The following is an 18,646-nucleotide window of genomic DNA, read 5'->3' on the forward strand; positions in this document are numbered from 1 at the left end:
AGCTAGACAAGCATAAAGGTGACAGAGATAATGGGAACTGCAGATGCTGGAGATTCCAAGATAATAAAATGTGAGGCTGGATGAACACAGCAGGCCAAGCAGCATCTCAGGAGCACAAAAGCTGACGTTTCGGGCCTAGACCCTTCATCAGATGAAGGGTCTAGGCCCGAAACGTCAGCTTTTTTGCTCCTGAGATGCTGCTTGGCCTGCTGTGTTCATCCAGCCTCACATTTTATTATAAAGGTGACAGACCAGGTTATACTAGTCTTGTCAGATTAAAGTAGCATGAGGGGAGGGATGCTCATCAGGAACATAAATGTTGGCAAAGACCAAATGGGCTGAATGGCCAGTCTATAGAATCCCAAAATTTGGCTGAATTAAAAAATGCCAGAAATCCATTACCAACCAGTCAAGCCACCTTAGCAGATCTTCACAATCACCTATGTACGTTTCAGAATGGAATGTTTAATAATTCACCCAAGTCAATCATTAGTCACTGAAACAAACCCTGACATCAATGAAATAAATCAATCAGTGTACTACAACCGCTGACAGTATCGGGTCAGATAAATCTGTTGTTCATCATTACCACTGCCTGGTTTAAAAACCCACAGAACTTTGAAGAATTATTAACGAAATTCCACTACCTCCTTATTTCCCCCCTAGTGATTCAAAAGCGGAAAGAAAACAGAACTAGGCAAGTGGCAATTAATATATATCAGGTGGCAGCTTGCCACAGGAGCAAGTGAAAGACAGGAGGATATGAACAGTCAAAAGCAAATACTACAGAGAACAAACAGGTTGGATATGGGTGTTGTTCCTAGGCCAGTAAATGCACCCTGGATTAAAAATTCACCGAACAGTGCTGTACTGTTCTATGTTCTATGTTCTAAAACATTGTGAACTGATTAGGAAGACACTATATGGTCAAAAAACCCAAATGGTTCACTGAGATGGCCTTTATTGATGGAATCACTTGTCCAAAGAAAAAAGTCTGTTGACAGTTAATAGTTTTTCAGCTTTGTGGTTGATAATTTTCTGGATGTGGATGGCACCAGTAAGCACGATGAATCAACCACATAGTACGAAGTAGAGACATGTAGGGTCAGACAATGCAAGAATGGCAGTTTCCCTTCTCTGACAGGCATTAGTCAATCAATCTGCTGGGTTTCCACAATAATTGGGAAGTTTTCATACAATTCTCCTATTTAAAAACACAAGCTAACAGTTTCATTGAATTCGATCTCCAAACATTTGAAGGCTTGTACTAGAACAAGACTAATACACTTATACGGTCAGACTTGGATACGGCCTATCCTATGCCGACTGAGGCACAATCTAATGGCTGCACAAGATGGTGGGCATGGTATCGTATCTGCAGTGGTTTTTTGACCTTCCATGCAGGAAACAGGCTGTGTTCATCAATTTACATAGGGCTGAAAGTAATTTTTTGACCATAATTCTAATTAAGTTCATCTAAAGGCAAAATTCAGTCATAACTGATCATTTACTTAGTACTCCTGAAAGATGACCAACAATAGTACATTTCCTGAAGGGCTTAAACAGAGTTTAGAGTCTAGCCAGGGTTTCCCCACCTTCATTTTACAGTTTGAATATTCAAGGTTAGTGACATTTCATCAGAATTGCTTTCATTGTTCACTGGCCTGAAACATGAACTTGTTTTTTTTTCTTGCTCCACACACATTACCTGACCTGTTGGGTACAGTATTTCCAGCTTTCTGTGTTTCTATTTCAGTACTTGGTTTTTGTCAACATAAACCGACTGCAGACACAACTGTTGCTACTGGACAACTTCAATTTGATCATATCTATTTTAAGAGTGAGTTCATGTAGATGCAAAAAGTTTAAGGACAAGTGCTTATTAAATGGGAGAATTTATAAATTTCTGAAGCTGATGAATGGGCTGTCTGTTCACAGCTGCCATTTCACAATGATGTTTTGTTCTAACACAACAGGATTGCACATTCAAAAATCAGAGGAAATTATGAAACACTCAGGTTGTTATATGTACAGAACTCAAACTGAGCATGGGAGCAGTGAATGGCTCCATTGGTCATCATGTTCCATTGACGTGTAGTGATTGAACATCAATAACTAGAAATGTCGGTTAAAGCTGCAGTTCCAGGACAATGCGGATGGTGGAATTGAAAATGCTGGCCCAGCTATGTATATCACGTGCATCACTTCACCAGTTCTGACAATTAGCACTCAAATCCATAATTTAAAAAAGGAAACTTATTTACATTATGTAAGGCTTCACATTTGATTTTACTCATGTGCATATGCATAGAATATATATATATCTATATATAATATATAAAAGCTATAAATGCAACAGTCAATTTATATCAAAGGTTCCAATATAGACAAGGACATTGTGACAGGGGAAGGGTTTAATCAGTCACAGAGAACAGTTTAATGGTTTAACATCTCCGCACAGCACATTCTCTCCTGCTGGCTACCTAACAAGGAATCACCATTAGGCCAAAATGAAATCCGTGCATGTATGTTTATGATCATCCTGCCAAGATTATACGGCAATTCATGAGGAGGAAAGTTTCACTGTTTGCCACTGAAATCCATTAAGTACAGCTGTTGTCACTGCTTCAGTTCCAGTTCAAGTCTTGAACAGCCAAGGACAATCTGGAGCATGAGCTCTTTAGTTGGTTAAACCAACAGCTTGCGTTTTCAAATTCTTGCACTTGCAGATAGTCGAGGCCAATTTTTTTTTCTCAGCAGTAGTCCCATGTCAATCCAAAAACTGTCCTACTCAAATCTTGCAGGCAAGATACAGCGTTCATGTTGCACTGAGTGCATTGTAGCTGGAGCACTGCAAGTTCTTTTTTAAACTTTAATGATTTAAAAAACCAGGAATGTATGCAGCATTATAAATCATCTTCTGGCAGCATTGCAAAAACTCACAATTCAATCAGTATATTCCACATCATTAATGCAGTCCAGACACTCTAATGGCTCTGTATTTTATGCACTGAAGCTGGATTATAACCAATAACTCAACGTGGTGTCTGCCAGCTGACTGCCTACATACTTGTCACACTTGGGAGAGAAGAGAGAATGTTCTTTTGGATGCATTTATAAGTGAGAGCTGCTGTCTTGGCAAAGATGATATCCTTTTAGAAAGGCTAATTGGAAAGTCCCATCCGGAGCTGGAAACCTAGCAATCACGTTACTGTGAAATCAGTTTAGACAGGAGAACAATTACATAAGATTACTCATCCATTTGCTGCTCTCAAATCAGTTCAATTTACTTTCTGTAGTTTTGACAGTGCAATGTCAGTAACATTCAGCACACTGCATTCACTGGAACTATGAAATATACATCCAGCAACCTGATTTTAGATTTTAGTGTTCCAAACTTGGACTTATTCTGGGGAAGACACTGAGCCAAGCACAAGATGAATTACTGGTGAGTACACAGTCTGCTATCATCAGTGAGAAAATTAAGGGGTCCAATTATTAGGCTGGAGGGAGGCTTTTTCTATAGTCAATGTTTGCAGGCAATTTAAAAATTTTTAAATGTGATTCCAGGAGGCTTGCCAATATTTCAGGGAGCATTCCACAATTCTAATTTTCATTTTTGCCTTCAAGAAAATGGCCGAAATACTAAAGTCTCCTATTAAAGTTAAACATGTGGCTTACACCAGAACAACGTACCCAATAGTGAATCATTCTTTTGTTGCTTCCTTACGAGGATTGCTGTAAATGAAGATAAGGAGATCAATGAAGATCTGCCAAGCCTAATCATAAACATACATAGCCAGTTCTGGCCTCAGTGTCACTGCTCTGAGGTAGTGAATGGAGGTTCTGTTGCCCAGGGGACCAACAATACATGCGCAATCATCACATACATGATCTACGTAGTGGCGCCATGAGCCTGCATGGCTAGAGTTCGCTCATTACCAGTACTTTGCTCAAGGCTTCTCTGGCTCAGTCTGTTTTTGGCTACAGGGGGCTCAGCCCCATCCTCTGTCTCATCGTCACCTTGCAAAAAAGCCTGGGGATTCTTGTGGATAGTCACAGGTTGCTGAGAATAATGAGAATGTCCTGAATCTGTACTCGAACTCCAAGGAGGCCGTGGGCAGGATTCTAATGAAAGAAAGCAAAGAACAGACAATGAGAAATTTAACATGCAATGATCAACTTTAACACAATGTAAATTCTTAAAATAGGGTCAGGGCATACATTTCCAGCCTCATATGTGCACAGGTTTGGCCTAAGCAATGCTTACAGCATGAATAAACACAATACGTGGACACAATTTATTGTACTGAATCATTTCACTGAACAGCAAAAAACTGCAATTTTTTTTAAAAGGAGGCTGAACTACAAGCATGTGGTGATAAGGATAAAACATTAAAGTGCCTGAAAGGGTGCAGTTTTGATAGTGTTGGAAAACTGAACTCTGCTGTAAGATCAATGAATTTTATACCAATCTATTTATGGTGAACAAACAGTGGTTACTTTTGATTCACATAAGAATTTTCACCAGAAACACGAATCCAATTCTTTGTAAGACACTTAAAGACCTGCTGTGAATTCCCACCATTTCTGCACTATTTTCAATACTTGTAGGATTTTCTTTTTCTTTTAAAAACCTACAAACATTTGAAATAGCAGATGTAAGCCATTCAGCCTCTCAAACCTGCATGTGTCACTCAATAAGATCGTATCTAATCTGCCTGTTGCAAATTCCACATTCCCATTTACACTAAATAACCTGCAGTTCCCATATCAGAATCTATCCATTTCAGTCTTTAAAAAATTTCTCATGTCTATCCTAAAAGCACGACACCATTTTAAAAGTGCAGTCCCTAGTTTTGGACTGGCCCTCTAAACAGCCTTTCCATCTCCGCTTTGTCAAGACCATTTAGAATTTTATACACCACAATCAAGTCACTCCTCACTCTTCAAAACTTTAGTGAAAACCAGGTGAGTCTGTCTTAGCCTCATAACCCAACCGACACATTCCAGGTATCAATCTAAAACTACCCCTGCGGTTCTCTTCAACTGCTTCCAATGCATTTGCTTCTTTCCTTAAATGAGACCAAAACTGCACACCATCCCGCTTGCCTTCATCGCTCAGTCCTTTGAGTATAGGAGTTGGGAAGTCATGTAGAGGTGTACAGAACATTGGTGAGGCCTCTTCTGGAATACTGTTTCCAGTTCTGGTCACCAAGTTATTGGAAGGATATTATTAAGCTGGAGGGTTCAGAAGAGATTTATCAGGATGTTGCCAGGTTTTGATGTTTGAGTTAGAAAGACTGGATAGGCTGGGACTTTTTTCACTGCAGCATAGGAGGCTAACAGGCGACCTGAAAGAAGGTTATAAAATAATAAGAGGTATAGATAGGATAGTAGTTGCCTTTTTGCAAGGAAGGGAGACTTCAAGACTTGGGGGCACATTTTTGAGGATAGAGATTTTAAAAAACATGGAGGCAAACTTTTCACACACAGGGTGGTTTGGATGTGGAATGAACTTCCTAAGAAAATGGTGGATATGGGTGAAATTACAACGTTTACAAGACATTTGTGCAAGTACGTGAATAGGAATGGTTTGAAGGGAATTGAGCCAGAGCAGGTAGGTGGGACTGATTTAATTTAGGATTATGTTCAGCATGGACTGGCTGGACTGAAGGGTCTGTTTCTGTGCTAGATGACTCAATGTTGTCTCACCAATATCCTCTATAACTTAAGTATAACATTTTTATGTTATTTCCTTCTTCTTGTAATAGAGGACAGTATCCCATTACCTTTCTAATTATTTACTGTACCTGCACACAACCTTTTGTGACTTGTGCACTAGAATACCTAAACCCTCCATGTTTGAATCTTGTAATTATTCACCAAGTAAATAATATGGTTTTTGTCATTCTTCCTGCCAAGTGGACAACTTCACATTTTTCTATATTATACTCCAACTGCCAGATTTCTGCCTAATCACTCAACCTACGATATCATAAGACACAGGAGCAGAAATTAGGCCATTTGGCCCATCAAACCTGCTCTACCATTCAATCATGGCTGGTAAGTTCCTCAACTTCATTCTCCCATCTTCTCTCTGCAACCTTTGATCACCTTAAATCAAGAACCTGACCATCTGTCTTAAATATACTCAATGACCTGGCCTCCACAGCTTTTGTGGCAATGAATTCCAAAGATGGACCATTCTCTGGCTGAAGACGTTTCTCATCATCTCCATTCTAAAGGGTGTCTCTTTATTCTAAGGCTGTGCCCTCGGGTCCTTGTCTCTACTGCTAATGAAAACATCTTCTGAACATCCACTCTGTTCAGGAGTTTCAGTATTCTGAATGTTTCAATTAGATCCCCTCTCATGCCTCTAAACTCCATCGAGTTTAGTCTCAGGGTCCTCAATCATTCCTGGTATGTTAAGTCTTTCATTCCTGGGATCATTCATAGTTTGCGTAACTATCTGCAACTTCCTTCTGACTTCTTCACAACACACTTTACTACCAATCTTGGTTGCATCTGCACATATTTAGCTACCATGCCTTTGGTTCCCTCAAAGTCAATGCTGAGCAGAGACCCCTGCAAGACTCCCTTTTCTAAAAAAAACTTAACAATTAGACAAAATTTACCAAAAAGACCCATTTATGCAAACAATGGATCTCTGATTTACAAATGCCCAACTTATGACTGCAATCCTATACAGGGGTGCAATTTTAAAGAATTGACAATACAAATGCTTTTTATACTTATACATGGATATTTCATATTATCTTGCAATGTGTTTTGACTTGCATACACATCGATTTGTGAATGGACTCCAGAAAGGAACTACAGTAGAACTTGTGGACTGTACTCTGTTTTTGTCTGTTAATTTATGTATGTTAATGTTACACCAAACACCATGAGCTTTTATTTCTGAAATAATATTTAATATGGTACTTGATCAAATGCATTCTAGTACTGAAGAAGTGTATTCACTGCTCATAATTGTCTTTCAAAGCCATGTGATTTTCCTTTGACATAACCATGCCGATTCCAATTGAATACATAGAACACAGAACAGTAACAGGCCTTTTGGCCCATGATGTTGTGCCAACCTATTATCCTACTCTAAGATCAAACTACCCTGCATACCCTACATTTTATCATTATCCATGTGCCATCCAAGAGTCGCTTAAATGGCCCTAAAGTATCTGACTCTACTACTGCTGCCGGCAGCACTTTCAACACACCCACCACTCTCCGTGGCAAGAGCCTACCTCTGACATCTCCCCATACCGTCCTCCAATCACCTTAAAATTATGCCCCCTCATAACAGTCATTTCTGCCTAGGAAAAAGTCTCCTGCTACCCACTCTATCTATGCCTCTCATCATCCTGTAAACCTCTATCAAGTCACCTCTCATCCTTCTTCGCTCCAATGAGAAAAGCCCTAGCTCCCTCAACCTTTCCGCATAAGACCTACCCTCCAGTCCAGGCAGCTGGAAATCTCCTCTGCACCTTGTCTAAAAGTTCCGCATCCTTCCTATAATGAGGCGACCAGAACTGAACGCCAGAGTTTTATAGAGCTGCAACATAACTTCACACTCTTCTACTCAATTCTCTTGCCAATGAAAGTTAACACAACATACACCTTCTTAACAACCCGATCAACATGGGGAGCAACTTTCAGGGATCTATGGATGCGGACCCCAATATCCTGCTGTTCCTCCACAGTGCCGAAAATCCTGCCATTAACCCTGATTTCTGCATTCATATTTGATCTTCCAAAATGAGTCACTTCACATTTTTCCAGATTGAATTCCAACTGCCACTTCTTTGCCCAGCTCTGCACACTCTGAATGTCCTGTTGCAACCTACAACAGCCCTCCACACTGTCCACAACTCCACCAACCTTCGCGTCATTGGCAAACTTACTGACCCACCCTACAACTTCCTCAACCAAGTCATTTATGAAGATCTCAGAGCAGAGGTCCTAGAACAGATCCCTGCGGAACACCACTGATCACCAAGCTCCTGACTGGGCTTTAACTATATACTCAACAATAATTTCACTAACGAATGATTCCAATACCTTCCCCAAGACAGATGCCCAGCTAACTAGTCTTTAGTTCAAACCTTCCTCTTGTCTTGAGAAAAAGAGCTATTTAATTTGCTGCTGTCTAGTCAGATGGAATCTTTCCTAAATCAAGTGAATTTGGCTAAATTTTCAACAAATCTATTATTGGCAAACACTTCATGCACAAGGATGAAGTCCATCTGAAACTGAGGACTTGCCGGCCCAAAGCACCAGTTTGCCCAGTACCACTGATACCTGGCTTGATCAAACTCTTAAAGTTAGCTAATGAAGATGATCAGGTAGCAATCTATACTCCATTTTAGATACATTCAAGCTAAGACATTGCAAGTGTAAAGCCCTTTAAGAGTACAAGCTCAATTTAAACAAATAACAAAGGATTCTCTAAACTGTTTTCATTGTAAGGTGGGGTCGGTAGATTTCTTGTTATTCTGCCTCAAAGTTGGTTGTTGCTGCAGAGACTCAAGGTTACAAGTGAAATAAATAACTTACCCTTCCGGTGCAGCTGTACTGTACTTGCTGGATTGCGTATCCTATCGTGATTTGTTAAAGAAACAGACACGTCAGCCTCTGTTACCAGACTGTCTATAGCTGTACCTTCATGCTGAGTATGTACTGCGAAGCTGCCAGTCAGAGCATGTTCCTGGGGATCCTCCTCTGCAAGGAATGTATATGGGCAATACTCTCTGTTCTTTGAGTATATGTTTGCATTGTCGTAACAGTCCGAGCAGATCACTAACGGCCCAGAAGTACCACCTGAAAACACAAATATAGGGCTTAAAAATAAATTATTTAAGCACGAACCCCATGTCAGCAGTTTTAGTTGGATTCTTATTGAAACAAAAATATCTACAATTTTATCTTAGTAACCACCTAGAACACATTCGGAGTAGCTACAGTGGCAAATGCAGCTATTACTTTCAATACCTTTCCTTTAAGTCCTTGATTAATACTTGAACCAGTAGGTCTAAAATAAACTAGCCAAACCGACAGTGAAGTAAAACATCATGCAAGTACTCAAAATAGACACATTTTTCTAGATTGCTGGCTTTTTTACTGTCCAAGTATGTGCCACTCGGGGCCCTCAAACAGAAACAGCAGTTGTAACACACACCTGGGTTGACCTGCTGCGCAAGTCCTTCACGAGGTTCACTTGGATGGAAGCTACTTCGCCCAGCATATAAAGATCCCATTCTCCCATGCAGATTTGTACCAAAAGGGGTGGTCAGCAAATCCGCATCCGTCTCACTTCCAGTATCCACGTAGCAAATACCTATTTGGGAAAAATAACAAGTTTTAAAGACTAGGTTAGTACATCATCGGAAACACAAAGAAAAAAAAACACATTCATCTGGGGAGGATCTCAAATGGGAAGGAAGACATATTATTGAACATTTTAAGCAGCCTGCATCTCCCCTGTTTGCGCCAATGTCCCATTCTGGTAATTTATTCCACAACTTTATCATGCTTCGGGTTGCAAAGGTAGCCTTGTATTTCTCCATATTTTTTCCTGTTTGAATCTATCAACTATTGCCAGAACTCTGGGCCCTTAAGTCTAATCACCATCCCAACAAACTAGGGCACAAATCAGGACAGCCAACTTTACTGACCATCAGTTCCTTTATGCACATAGCCATGGGTAGTGGAGGCCATCAGCTGTTGGTGGCTTCCGGCCTCAGAGTTGCTGTACCCTTCCTGAGGCTCAGACAGCGTTCCTTGGGATGACAGATAGCTTGGAATGTCAGCAGGTAAATTCATTTCATCTAGGAGGAACAGAAAAAGCTTGTTAAAAATATTATACAGGAATAATTTTCACAATTTAGGCCCATTAAACTTGCACCTGAAGAAATCTTCTCTTTACACTGGGATAGTTGCTTTATACCCCTGGAAATCACTTCTTGGAATGAATTACTAGACATGTATAGTAGGGAGATGGGAGAAGCAGCAGTAAGAGGATGCAGAAACAGTGCAGAGGCAGGGCTAATGGAGTTGGGTGTGAAAACAGGCTGTTTGAAAGACCTTCCTTGATGCTCAAGAAATTGTGGAAAAGAATAAACAGCTCTCTAATCCTTATCCCTTATATCGTCTTGTTGTCCACAGAATCTCCATGGCACTCATTTATTCTCCGTCAATTTATGCCCATGATCCACTTCCCCATGGCTCCTCATAACCTCCAGGCCAACCTATGCTTCCCAGCCATCCATTATGGCTCTTTGCAGTCCAAATGCCAATTCTTGCAGCTCCCACACTGCACTTAAACCTTTTTACCCCTAATATTAAACTCATCCAGTATTGTATTACATCTCCATGTGAATAAAGTTCCAAATTTCTATTGATGAATTTACTATGTTAAAAATACTCTGATTGATTAAAAAAATCCATTCACTACACTGAAATTTCTTCAACTATTTAATTTCTTATAGAGACAAGAATTTATATTCATCACCCTATATCAAAAGCTTTATAATCACTTTAATCTGTCAAACTGTGAACTGATAGGCACCCCTTTGTGATCAGTTATGCAGTTATCTAATGATAATCATAAGAACAGTATTTAGCCATTTAGCCCCTTGAGCCTGTTCCACTGTTCAATGAGTTCATGGCTGATCTGTGGCCTAACTCTGTATACCTGCCTTGACCCATATCCCTTAATACATCTGCGTAATAAACATGTATCTGTTTCAGATTTAAAATTAACAACTGATACAGCACTCATTGTTGGAAGGGAAGTTTGCGGAAGAGAGTTCCAAACATCTGCCATCCTTTGTGTATACAAGTATTTCCCAATATCTCTTCTGCATAGTTTAGCCCTAATTCTCAGACTATGTCCCCTAATTCAATAATCCCCAACCAGAGGAAACAGTCCTGTGCCTTATGTCAACAGAATTACAATGCAAGCACTGGTTCTGTCTTTTTCCAAGCAGACTTTTTTTTAGAAATATTAAAGGCCAGGAAATAAATGGCTAGGCTGCTATACAGTTCCATTTAATTTACTCCTAGTCAAATCTGCTTTCAACAATCCCAAAGGACATTTAACCTCTCCAAAAAATTCCAGTAAATTTATACCTCCTCCTGACAACTGATTCTCTGTGGCCTGTGAAACAACAGGCTGCCACCACCGTTTGCTCTGTCCCATGCCATAACACCGAAATATTGTGTTCATTCAATATTGAATTGTCTTCTGTTCATGCTAGAAGTTCAAATCCATAAGTGGCCATTGCCCCGTGGTGGGCATTGTCCAAAGCAGCTGGGACAATTCTAGTGGAAGGATTCATAGCCATTCATGCATGTGTACAAAGTAAGAAATATGCTGGATTTCCCACTCTGCATTCATCCAAGCTAAACAGCAGCTCCTCTTCCTGCGTCCCTGACTTAATTCACAATAGGGATTTTTCTTTTAAACAAAGGAGGTTGGGAGCACTACCACTGGCGTAACTATGGTGCCTTGATTAATGATAATGGTGATTCAGACTCAGCCAAAGAGGGGATTGAGGTACCACTCCCACCTATATCTCCGTTACACTCCCCCCGCCCCCCAAAGATTGGGACAGGTCTAGAAAACGGGAGGATGATACATGGGGTTACTTCCCGAACCCCAGCGCGAATGTGCTGCTTGCTACATACAGCCTTCAGTTTCTTCTTCTTGTTTTGACTCTTCTCAGGAACCTGTTTCACACAGAGCAACAAAAAGGTGAGGGAACGTTTCAGAACACTGGGTTGGAGAGGGGAATGGGTGTTATATCGGCATGCAGGGAGAGAAGGAGCATGTCACACTGAACTGCAATGCAAAATCATGCAGCACGCCCGCACACCTTTCAAGGGGTTGGCCAATGTCCCAGTACTACCTCAATAATCCATGAAGGGAAGGCTGATTTATGTAGGCCTCAGGATTGGTGATACTGGGGACACAGGTAAAAGTTTCAAACTTCAGAAATATTACTTAAAGTTTGTAGACAGAGTACACTTAGAATAAAGAGAATGGTATCGGACATGTGGTCTAGAAAACAGATATTCAATTCACACAACATCAATATAAGATTTCAGTTAGTAAATTTCACTAGTGTACTTGGACATTTAAAAAATGCTTGTTTCAGGAAAGTTGGCTATGAAGCTTTAAGATCGTCATAAAAACCCAACTGGTGAATTCATGTGACTTTACGAAAGAAATCTGCCCTCCTTACCCAGTACAGTATGTAAAGGTAAAGTTGCTAATATCCTCACTAGACTATAAGGCTGCTCTCTCGTTAGAGAGAAATGACTAGTCATGGTTGAACCTGAGAGTCACCACGCCTCAGGTGAGGGGAGAGATTGAGCAGAGTCCTTCATGGTAACCTGGTATGTATAGGACCACAGTCATGTAGTTGGCTGTTCACTTGCTACTGAAAGAGGCTGAGCAAGTCAGTCATTCACATGTATCAAATTTCCTGCAGCAGCAGCTTAAGAAGATGGTCCACCAATATCTTCTGTTCATGCCAGAAGTTCAAATCCCTTGGTGGGCACTGTCCAAAGCAGGTGGGACAACTCTACTGGAAGGATTCATAGCATTCATGCATATATACAAAGCAAGAAATATGCTGGATTTCCCACGCTGCATTCATCCAAGCTAGACAGCAGCTTTCTCAGTACAAGAAGGATGGGCAGTAAATAAAGGCCTCGTCAGTCTACAACAATAAGGACTACTTTATCTCTCTTCCCTAAACCAGAACCAATGAGCAACAGCAATTCCAACTGCACGTACCCACAAAAATGGAGGCTTGATAAACGACATAGAAGGACATACAGACTTACTCAGGTAGCTTAAACATGCATCAATAAGTCGAGGACAACTCATCCCCATGTCATGACACAAATTGTCCCGTATTCCCATTGGTGTATTCACTCCACTAGTTTACAGGCACTGTCCTTCACCTTCCAACCTCTTCACCTGCAGCTAAAAGACAGTGCCTCTTTCATGGGTGCAGCCAACAAGCTACCTATTACAATTAAGAGGACAGTCTTCATTTGCCAGGGTACATGGAGACTGTTGGGAGGCTAATGAACTGTGGCTCGGATCCAGCCCAATACTCTCTCACACACATACACACACATCCAATTGTAATAAACACTACACAAACACCAACAATCCTTACACACCACCTTCAAACCTACAACTACTACCATCTAAAAGGAAAAATAGATACATGGGAACACCGTCATTGCCTGCAAGTTCCTCTCCAAGCCATATATTTTCCTGTATTGAAATTATATAACCATTCCTTCACTTCACTGTCTCAAAATTCTAGAACTGCCTCCCTAATGGCACTATGGGTGCATCTATACCAAAATGAACTCCAGCGGTTCAGGAGGAATGGGATACAGGGGAACTTAGCTGCTTGGATACAGAATTGGCTGGCCAACAGAAGACAGCGAGTGATAGTAGAAGGAAAATATTCTGCCTGGAAGTCAGTGGTGAGTGGGGTTCCACAGGGCTCTGTCCTTGGGCCTCTACTGTTTGTAATTTTTATTAATGACTTGGATGAGGGGATTGAAGGATGGGTCAGCAAGTTTGCAGACGACAAAGGTCGGAGGTGTCGTTGACAGTGTAGAGGGCTGTTGTAGGCTGCAGCGGGACATTGACAGGATGCAGAGATGGGCTGAGAGGTGGCAGATGGAGTTCAACCTGGATAAATGCGAGGTGATGCATTTTGGAAGGTCGAATTTGAAAGCTGAGTACAGGATTAACGATAGGATTCTTGGCCGCGTGGAGGAACAGAGGGATCTTGGTGTGCAGATACATAGATCCCTTAAAATGGCCTCCCAAGTGGACAGGGTTGTTAAGAAAGCATATGGTGTTTTGGCTTTCATTAACAGGGGGATTGAGTTTTAAGAGTCGTGAGATCTTGTTGCAGCTCTATAAAACTTTGGTTAGACCGCACTTGGAATACTGCGTCCAGTTCTGGGCGCCCTATTATAGGAAAGATGTGAATGCTTTGGAGAGGGTTCAGAGGAGGTTTACCAGGATGCTGCCTGGACTGGAGGGCTTATCTTATGAAGAGAGGTTGACTGAGCTCGGTCTCTTTTCATTGGAGAAAAGGAGGAGGAGAGGGGACCTAATTGAGGTATACAAGATAATGAGAGGCATAGATAGAGTTGATAGCCAGAGACTATTTCCCAGGGCAGAAATGGCTAGCACGAGGGGTCATAGTTTTAAGCTGGTTGGTGGAAAGTATAGAGGGGATGTCAGAGGCAGGTTCTTTACACTGAGAGTTGTGAGAGCATGGAATGCGTTGCCAGCAGCAGTTGTGGAAGCAAGGTCATTGGGGTCATTTAAGAGACTGCTGGACATGTATATGGTCACAGAAATTTGAGGGTGCATACATGAAGATCAATGGTCGGCACAACATTGTGGGCTGAAGGGCCTGTTCTGTGCTGTACTGTTCTATGTTCTATGTTCTATGTTCTAAATTATGTGGCCAGACTCTAACTTGGGTCACAGTGGTCCTGGAATCTATTAACACATCAAATACTGGCAGTTAAAGAAAATTACAGTCAACACTGACTACACACATAATAAAACCATGTCTGCTTTCTTTTTTGTCATTGTGCACAAAATGCAGATGTTCCAATTGGATTGGGCCAGGCGTTGCAGGAAAAGAAGAAACTACATAGCAGGGCTTCAGTATGTGGGGAGAAAAATGGCAGGTTAACATCTCAGTATAGATGCTTTGTTTCATTGAACTATACAGACTGTTCAAGTTCCAGTTTGAATACAGAGGGCATTAGTCCCCGCAGATTTTAATGGAATAGTCCAAGCTAGCATTTATAATAGATGGTATATATAAACTTGTCGCAGCACTACCAGTATCAGGAGATTGTAGTTATGTCAGGAGAATTTATATAGGTAACTTCATTAGAACAATACAATACAGCGCAGAACAGGCCCTTCGGCCCTCGATGCAGATGTAGATTAATAAATGCAGATGTAGAAACTCACAGAAGAAATAAAAATGTCAGTGTAACACTTTATGGTGACATGAACACCATTTTAAACCTGCATACCTGTATTTGTAATACTGTAATCTTCACTCTTCCGTCTCATGTGATAGATAACAATCACCCAGACCAGAGACGTGCCCACGACACAAACCACCACGACTATAATTACAATTCCAATTGTTGTCCAGCCATCGTCTCCAAACAATGAAGTTTTCTGCATGGAGTCGCAGTTGGAAGTTGGAATCACATTCAGATAAATGTGCCCGCGCAGCGTCCCAAGCGTGTTTGACATGACACAGGTATACTTCCCAATGTCCTCTGGGCCAGCATCTACAATGATCAGAAGCTGGCTGGCAGCAGCAAAGAAGTGTCTCTCTGTTACAGTTAAAGGGCGATCGTCCTTTGTCCAGTTCAGTCGTGGAATGGGGCTACCACCAGCTATACACTGTAAAACTGCAGTCTCTCCTCTAGCAACAGTCCGATTTTCTAATGGCCGCACAAATGAGGGAGTTTCTGAGAACAGGGGAAGAGAATAGAGGAGTACGTAAGTTCACCAGATTAGCCCGGCCTGGTAAAAGAGGGTTAAAAATTTTGCAAATACCTCAAGTTTACATAATTCATACTGTTTATTGCCAACTTGAGTAATGGCTTAGAAAGTTATATATTTAAGTTTGCTGATGACACAAAGTTACGTTGTGAAATTAAGAATACATCCACTTTGGTTAAGGAACTTCAATTCAGTGAGCTGAATATAGTAAAATGTTGGTCAAGGCCACAAGAAACTAGCAAGCAGCCAAAATTCAATTTGTCTTCATGAAACAAAAAGACAATTTATAACTTTTAACCCTGCCAGTGTTTATGCTTCAGATAATCTTCCGCCACAGGCTTTGTTGGGCAGAGGTAGTGCCCCTGCTTGAGCCTTAATACATTGGTCTCAAGATCCATGTCAGGAAGGTGTGTTTATTACATGGCCAAATCGATAAAGTATCAATTTGTAAATCCCTGTGACATAAACCAATGGGATGCATTAAGACCAAGAGATTCCTACTCAACCATACTTTGGAAGCTAACATCAGTGTCTGTTGCACCAGGCTACAACATGCATTCAAAAGAGTTTATGTTGTACAGTAACTCATTCTTTGGAGGGCTGGATGGCTGGATTGACAACGTGGATCTGCTTGGTGTAAACAACACGGGGTTTGGTCCGATTCTGGCTGGAGTCCACCCGAGACCTGCTGCTGTGCCATATCAGTGGTTGAGATCACATTACTGTCTGGTCTTCCAGCAGCAAACTCATCTAGATCCTCCTCCCTTCCTTCTTCACCTAATGCCATCAACATATCTTTCCATTCTTTTCTGCCTCATGTTTATTCAACTTGCCCTTAAAATACATCTACACTCTCTACTTGAGCAAGTGAGTTCCAACTTTCCACTACTCTAGGTAAAGAACTTCTCCCCCTAAACTCCCTACTGGATTGGTTAATGACTGTTTTATACTCTCAGACCATACTTTTGCTCTGAGTGAAAACATCTTTTCTAACTGTACTCTTTTATGATGATTTCAAAGGTCTCTATCAATTAACCCCTTGGCACTTAAAGAAAGAATAAAGAACTCCAGTTTAGGTTAGCTATACCCTCTCAATTCTGGTACGAATCTTGTGTAAACCTTTTATGTATCTTCCGTAGGACTGCTTTGTTTGTCTTACAAAACTGAGATCAAAACTGATCAAAGTACTTCAAGCGAAATATACCAATGTTCCACACGAGGAATGCAACTTCTTAATTTCAAACTTAATTACTGTAAATTAGCCTGATTAATGCATCTCCTTGCTTTTACCAGCACTTAAGAATTGGAAAAAATTTAATAAGATAACGGCTGATCTGTTCAAGCTTCAAATTATACATTCTCAACTACCCCAATAATCTTCATTCTTCTGCCTACGAAGAATCTATCCAGTGCTCTCAAACATATATTCAAAAATATGCCACTTGCACTGCCTTCTGAAACAGCAAGTTTCAAATTCACACAACTCACAGAAAAAAAGTCTGCCCCTCATCATAATCGTAAAAGGGGGAAACTCTTGACATTAAAACCGCGCCCCCCCCAATTTGTGGATCCGAACATGTAAACACCCTTTCCATGAGTAAACATCCTTTCATTCAGAATCTTATAAACATCAATAAAATCACCGCTTGGTCTTTTAAACTGCAGTGAAATCAAGCCCAGCCTGTCCCATCTTTCCTCATAAGGCAACTCACTTGTCCCAGGTTATCAATCTAAACGCGTCTATAGTTGTAATCACTTTACTCCTTTATTAATTTAGGCACAACTTTTTCAAGCAGCTGTCGCCTTCATGAAAGCAAACCTCTCACCTAGGACAGTCAGTGTAGCATTTGCGGAAATGCCCCCTGCCGTGTTTTGGGCCATACAGCTGTACATGCCCATGTCCTCCATCTTCACATTTACAATGAAGAAGACATCATCCTCTGGCATGACATGCATACGCCGTTCCCGTGCTGCTGGAAAGTCTGTGCCACCATCTTTCTGCCAAGCAATCTGTGGCATTGGGTGACCTCCTGCAGCACACTCAAGCCGTGCCATTGCACCTGTCCGGATTGTTAAATCCATGGGGGTTTTCATAAATGACGGAAGTTCTAATAGGAACAAAACAAGCAAACAGTTATGTCAGCAACAAGAAACTCTCATTAATTTACTGCCTTCAATATAGTAAAATATTAAGACACCATGCAAGAGCAAGTTCAAGACACAATTTTGCACCAAGGAACTGACTCAGATGACCAAAAGCTTAGTCAAAGACCTGGCTTTTTCTGGGATTTAAAAGAAAAGAGATGGTTAGAGGCGTAATATATAGTTTGGATGGAGAATTCCAGACCTTTCCAAGTAGGTGAATGCAATATATTAAAGCGATAATCTAATCACTATTCAATTTAAAGCTTATTGGGAAAGTAAACTTATCTATAACTTCTCGACTTGTTCATTAGCCTGTGGCAAAGGAAACAGGAATCAAAAACAAACAGAGAAGCCCAAGTTAAACCCACAGTCAATTTACCTGGATTCCAACAATTCAATAAAACACATCACTGTTTTTAAAAACAATGAAAAACTGCTTAAATCTGTTGAACATTATCCAGGTCTACCCGAGATTGAAGGAAAATATTGATCTGAGATTTGTCTTTTTGGCCTGAGTCGCTGAATGATCAGGGACCAAAATAGCAAATAATTCATTCCTCCAAACTATGAATGCACATCTATTTTTATTAAAACTTAGACCAGAAAGTAAAAGGAAACAGATTTTATACTATATAGTTGCCCCAAGTTAAGATGACCATATATTTTTATTTTAATTTGAGCATTCAGTTTATATTTTGTTTTGATCTATTACAAGCATACAATTTGTGAATGTATTAATGGATACATTAATAGCAGATCCATGGTCTTTAATTCACAAAGCAACCCATTAACACTATACACAGGTGTTTCAACAAAGATATAGTGTGAAAGCTGAATGACATATCCGTAACTACTTATGTTCATTCTTTTCTGGAGGGATGGGCAACATGGAAG

At 40.7% G+C, this 18,646-nt stretch overlaps 1 protein-coding gene across 2 annotated transcripts in view; it reads right to left on the minus strand.

Moving 5' to 3' along the window:
- Positions 1-222: 222 nt before the first annotated feature.
- lrig2 (leucine-rich repeats and immunoglobulin-like domains 2) overlaps positions 223-18,646 on the minus strand; it is a 77,251-nt gene continuing 58,827 nt past the window's right edge. The window contains exons 14-19 of one of the 2 annotated variants that reach the window (XM_048553061.2): positions 17,434-17,715; positions 15,124-15,573; positions 9,696-9,848; positions 9,200-9,358; positions 8,578-8,841; positions 223-4,128 (exon numbers count right to left, since the gene is read on the minus strand). In XM_048553061.2, the coding sequence (XP_048409018.1) occupies positions 3,896-4,128; positions 8,578-8,841; positions 9,200-9,358; positions 9,696-9,848; positions 15,124-15,573; positions 17,434-17,715 (1,541 nt within the window). In that variant the 3' untranslated portion in view covers positions 223-3,895. The remainder of the gene's footprint in view (positions 4,129-8,577; positions 8,842-9,199; positions 9,359-9,695; positions 9,849-15,123; positions 15,574-17,433; positions 17,716-18,646) is intronic. The other variant, XM_048553063.2, reaches the window with a different exon arrangement.

This window comes from Stegostoma tigrinum, chromosome 21 (assembly GCF_030684315.1).
Source record: "Stegostoma tigrinum isolate sSteTig4 chromosome 21, sSteTig4.hap1, whole genome shotgun sequence".
Lineage (NCBI taxonomy): Eukaryota > Metazoa > Chordata > Chondrichthyes > Orectolobiformes > Stegostomatidae > Stegostoma > Stegostoma tigrinum.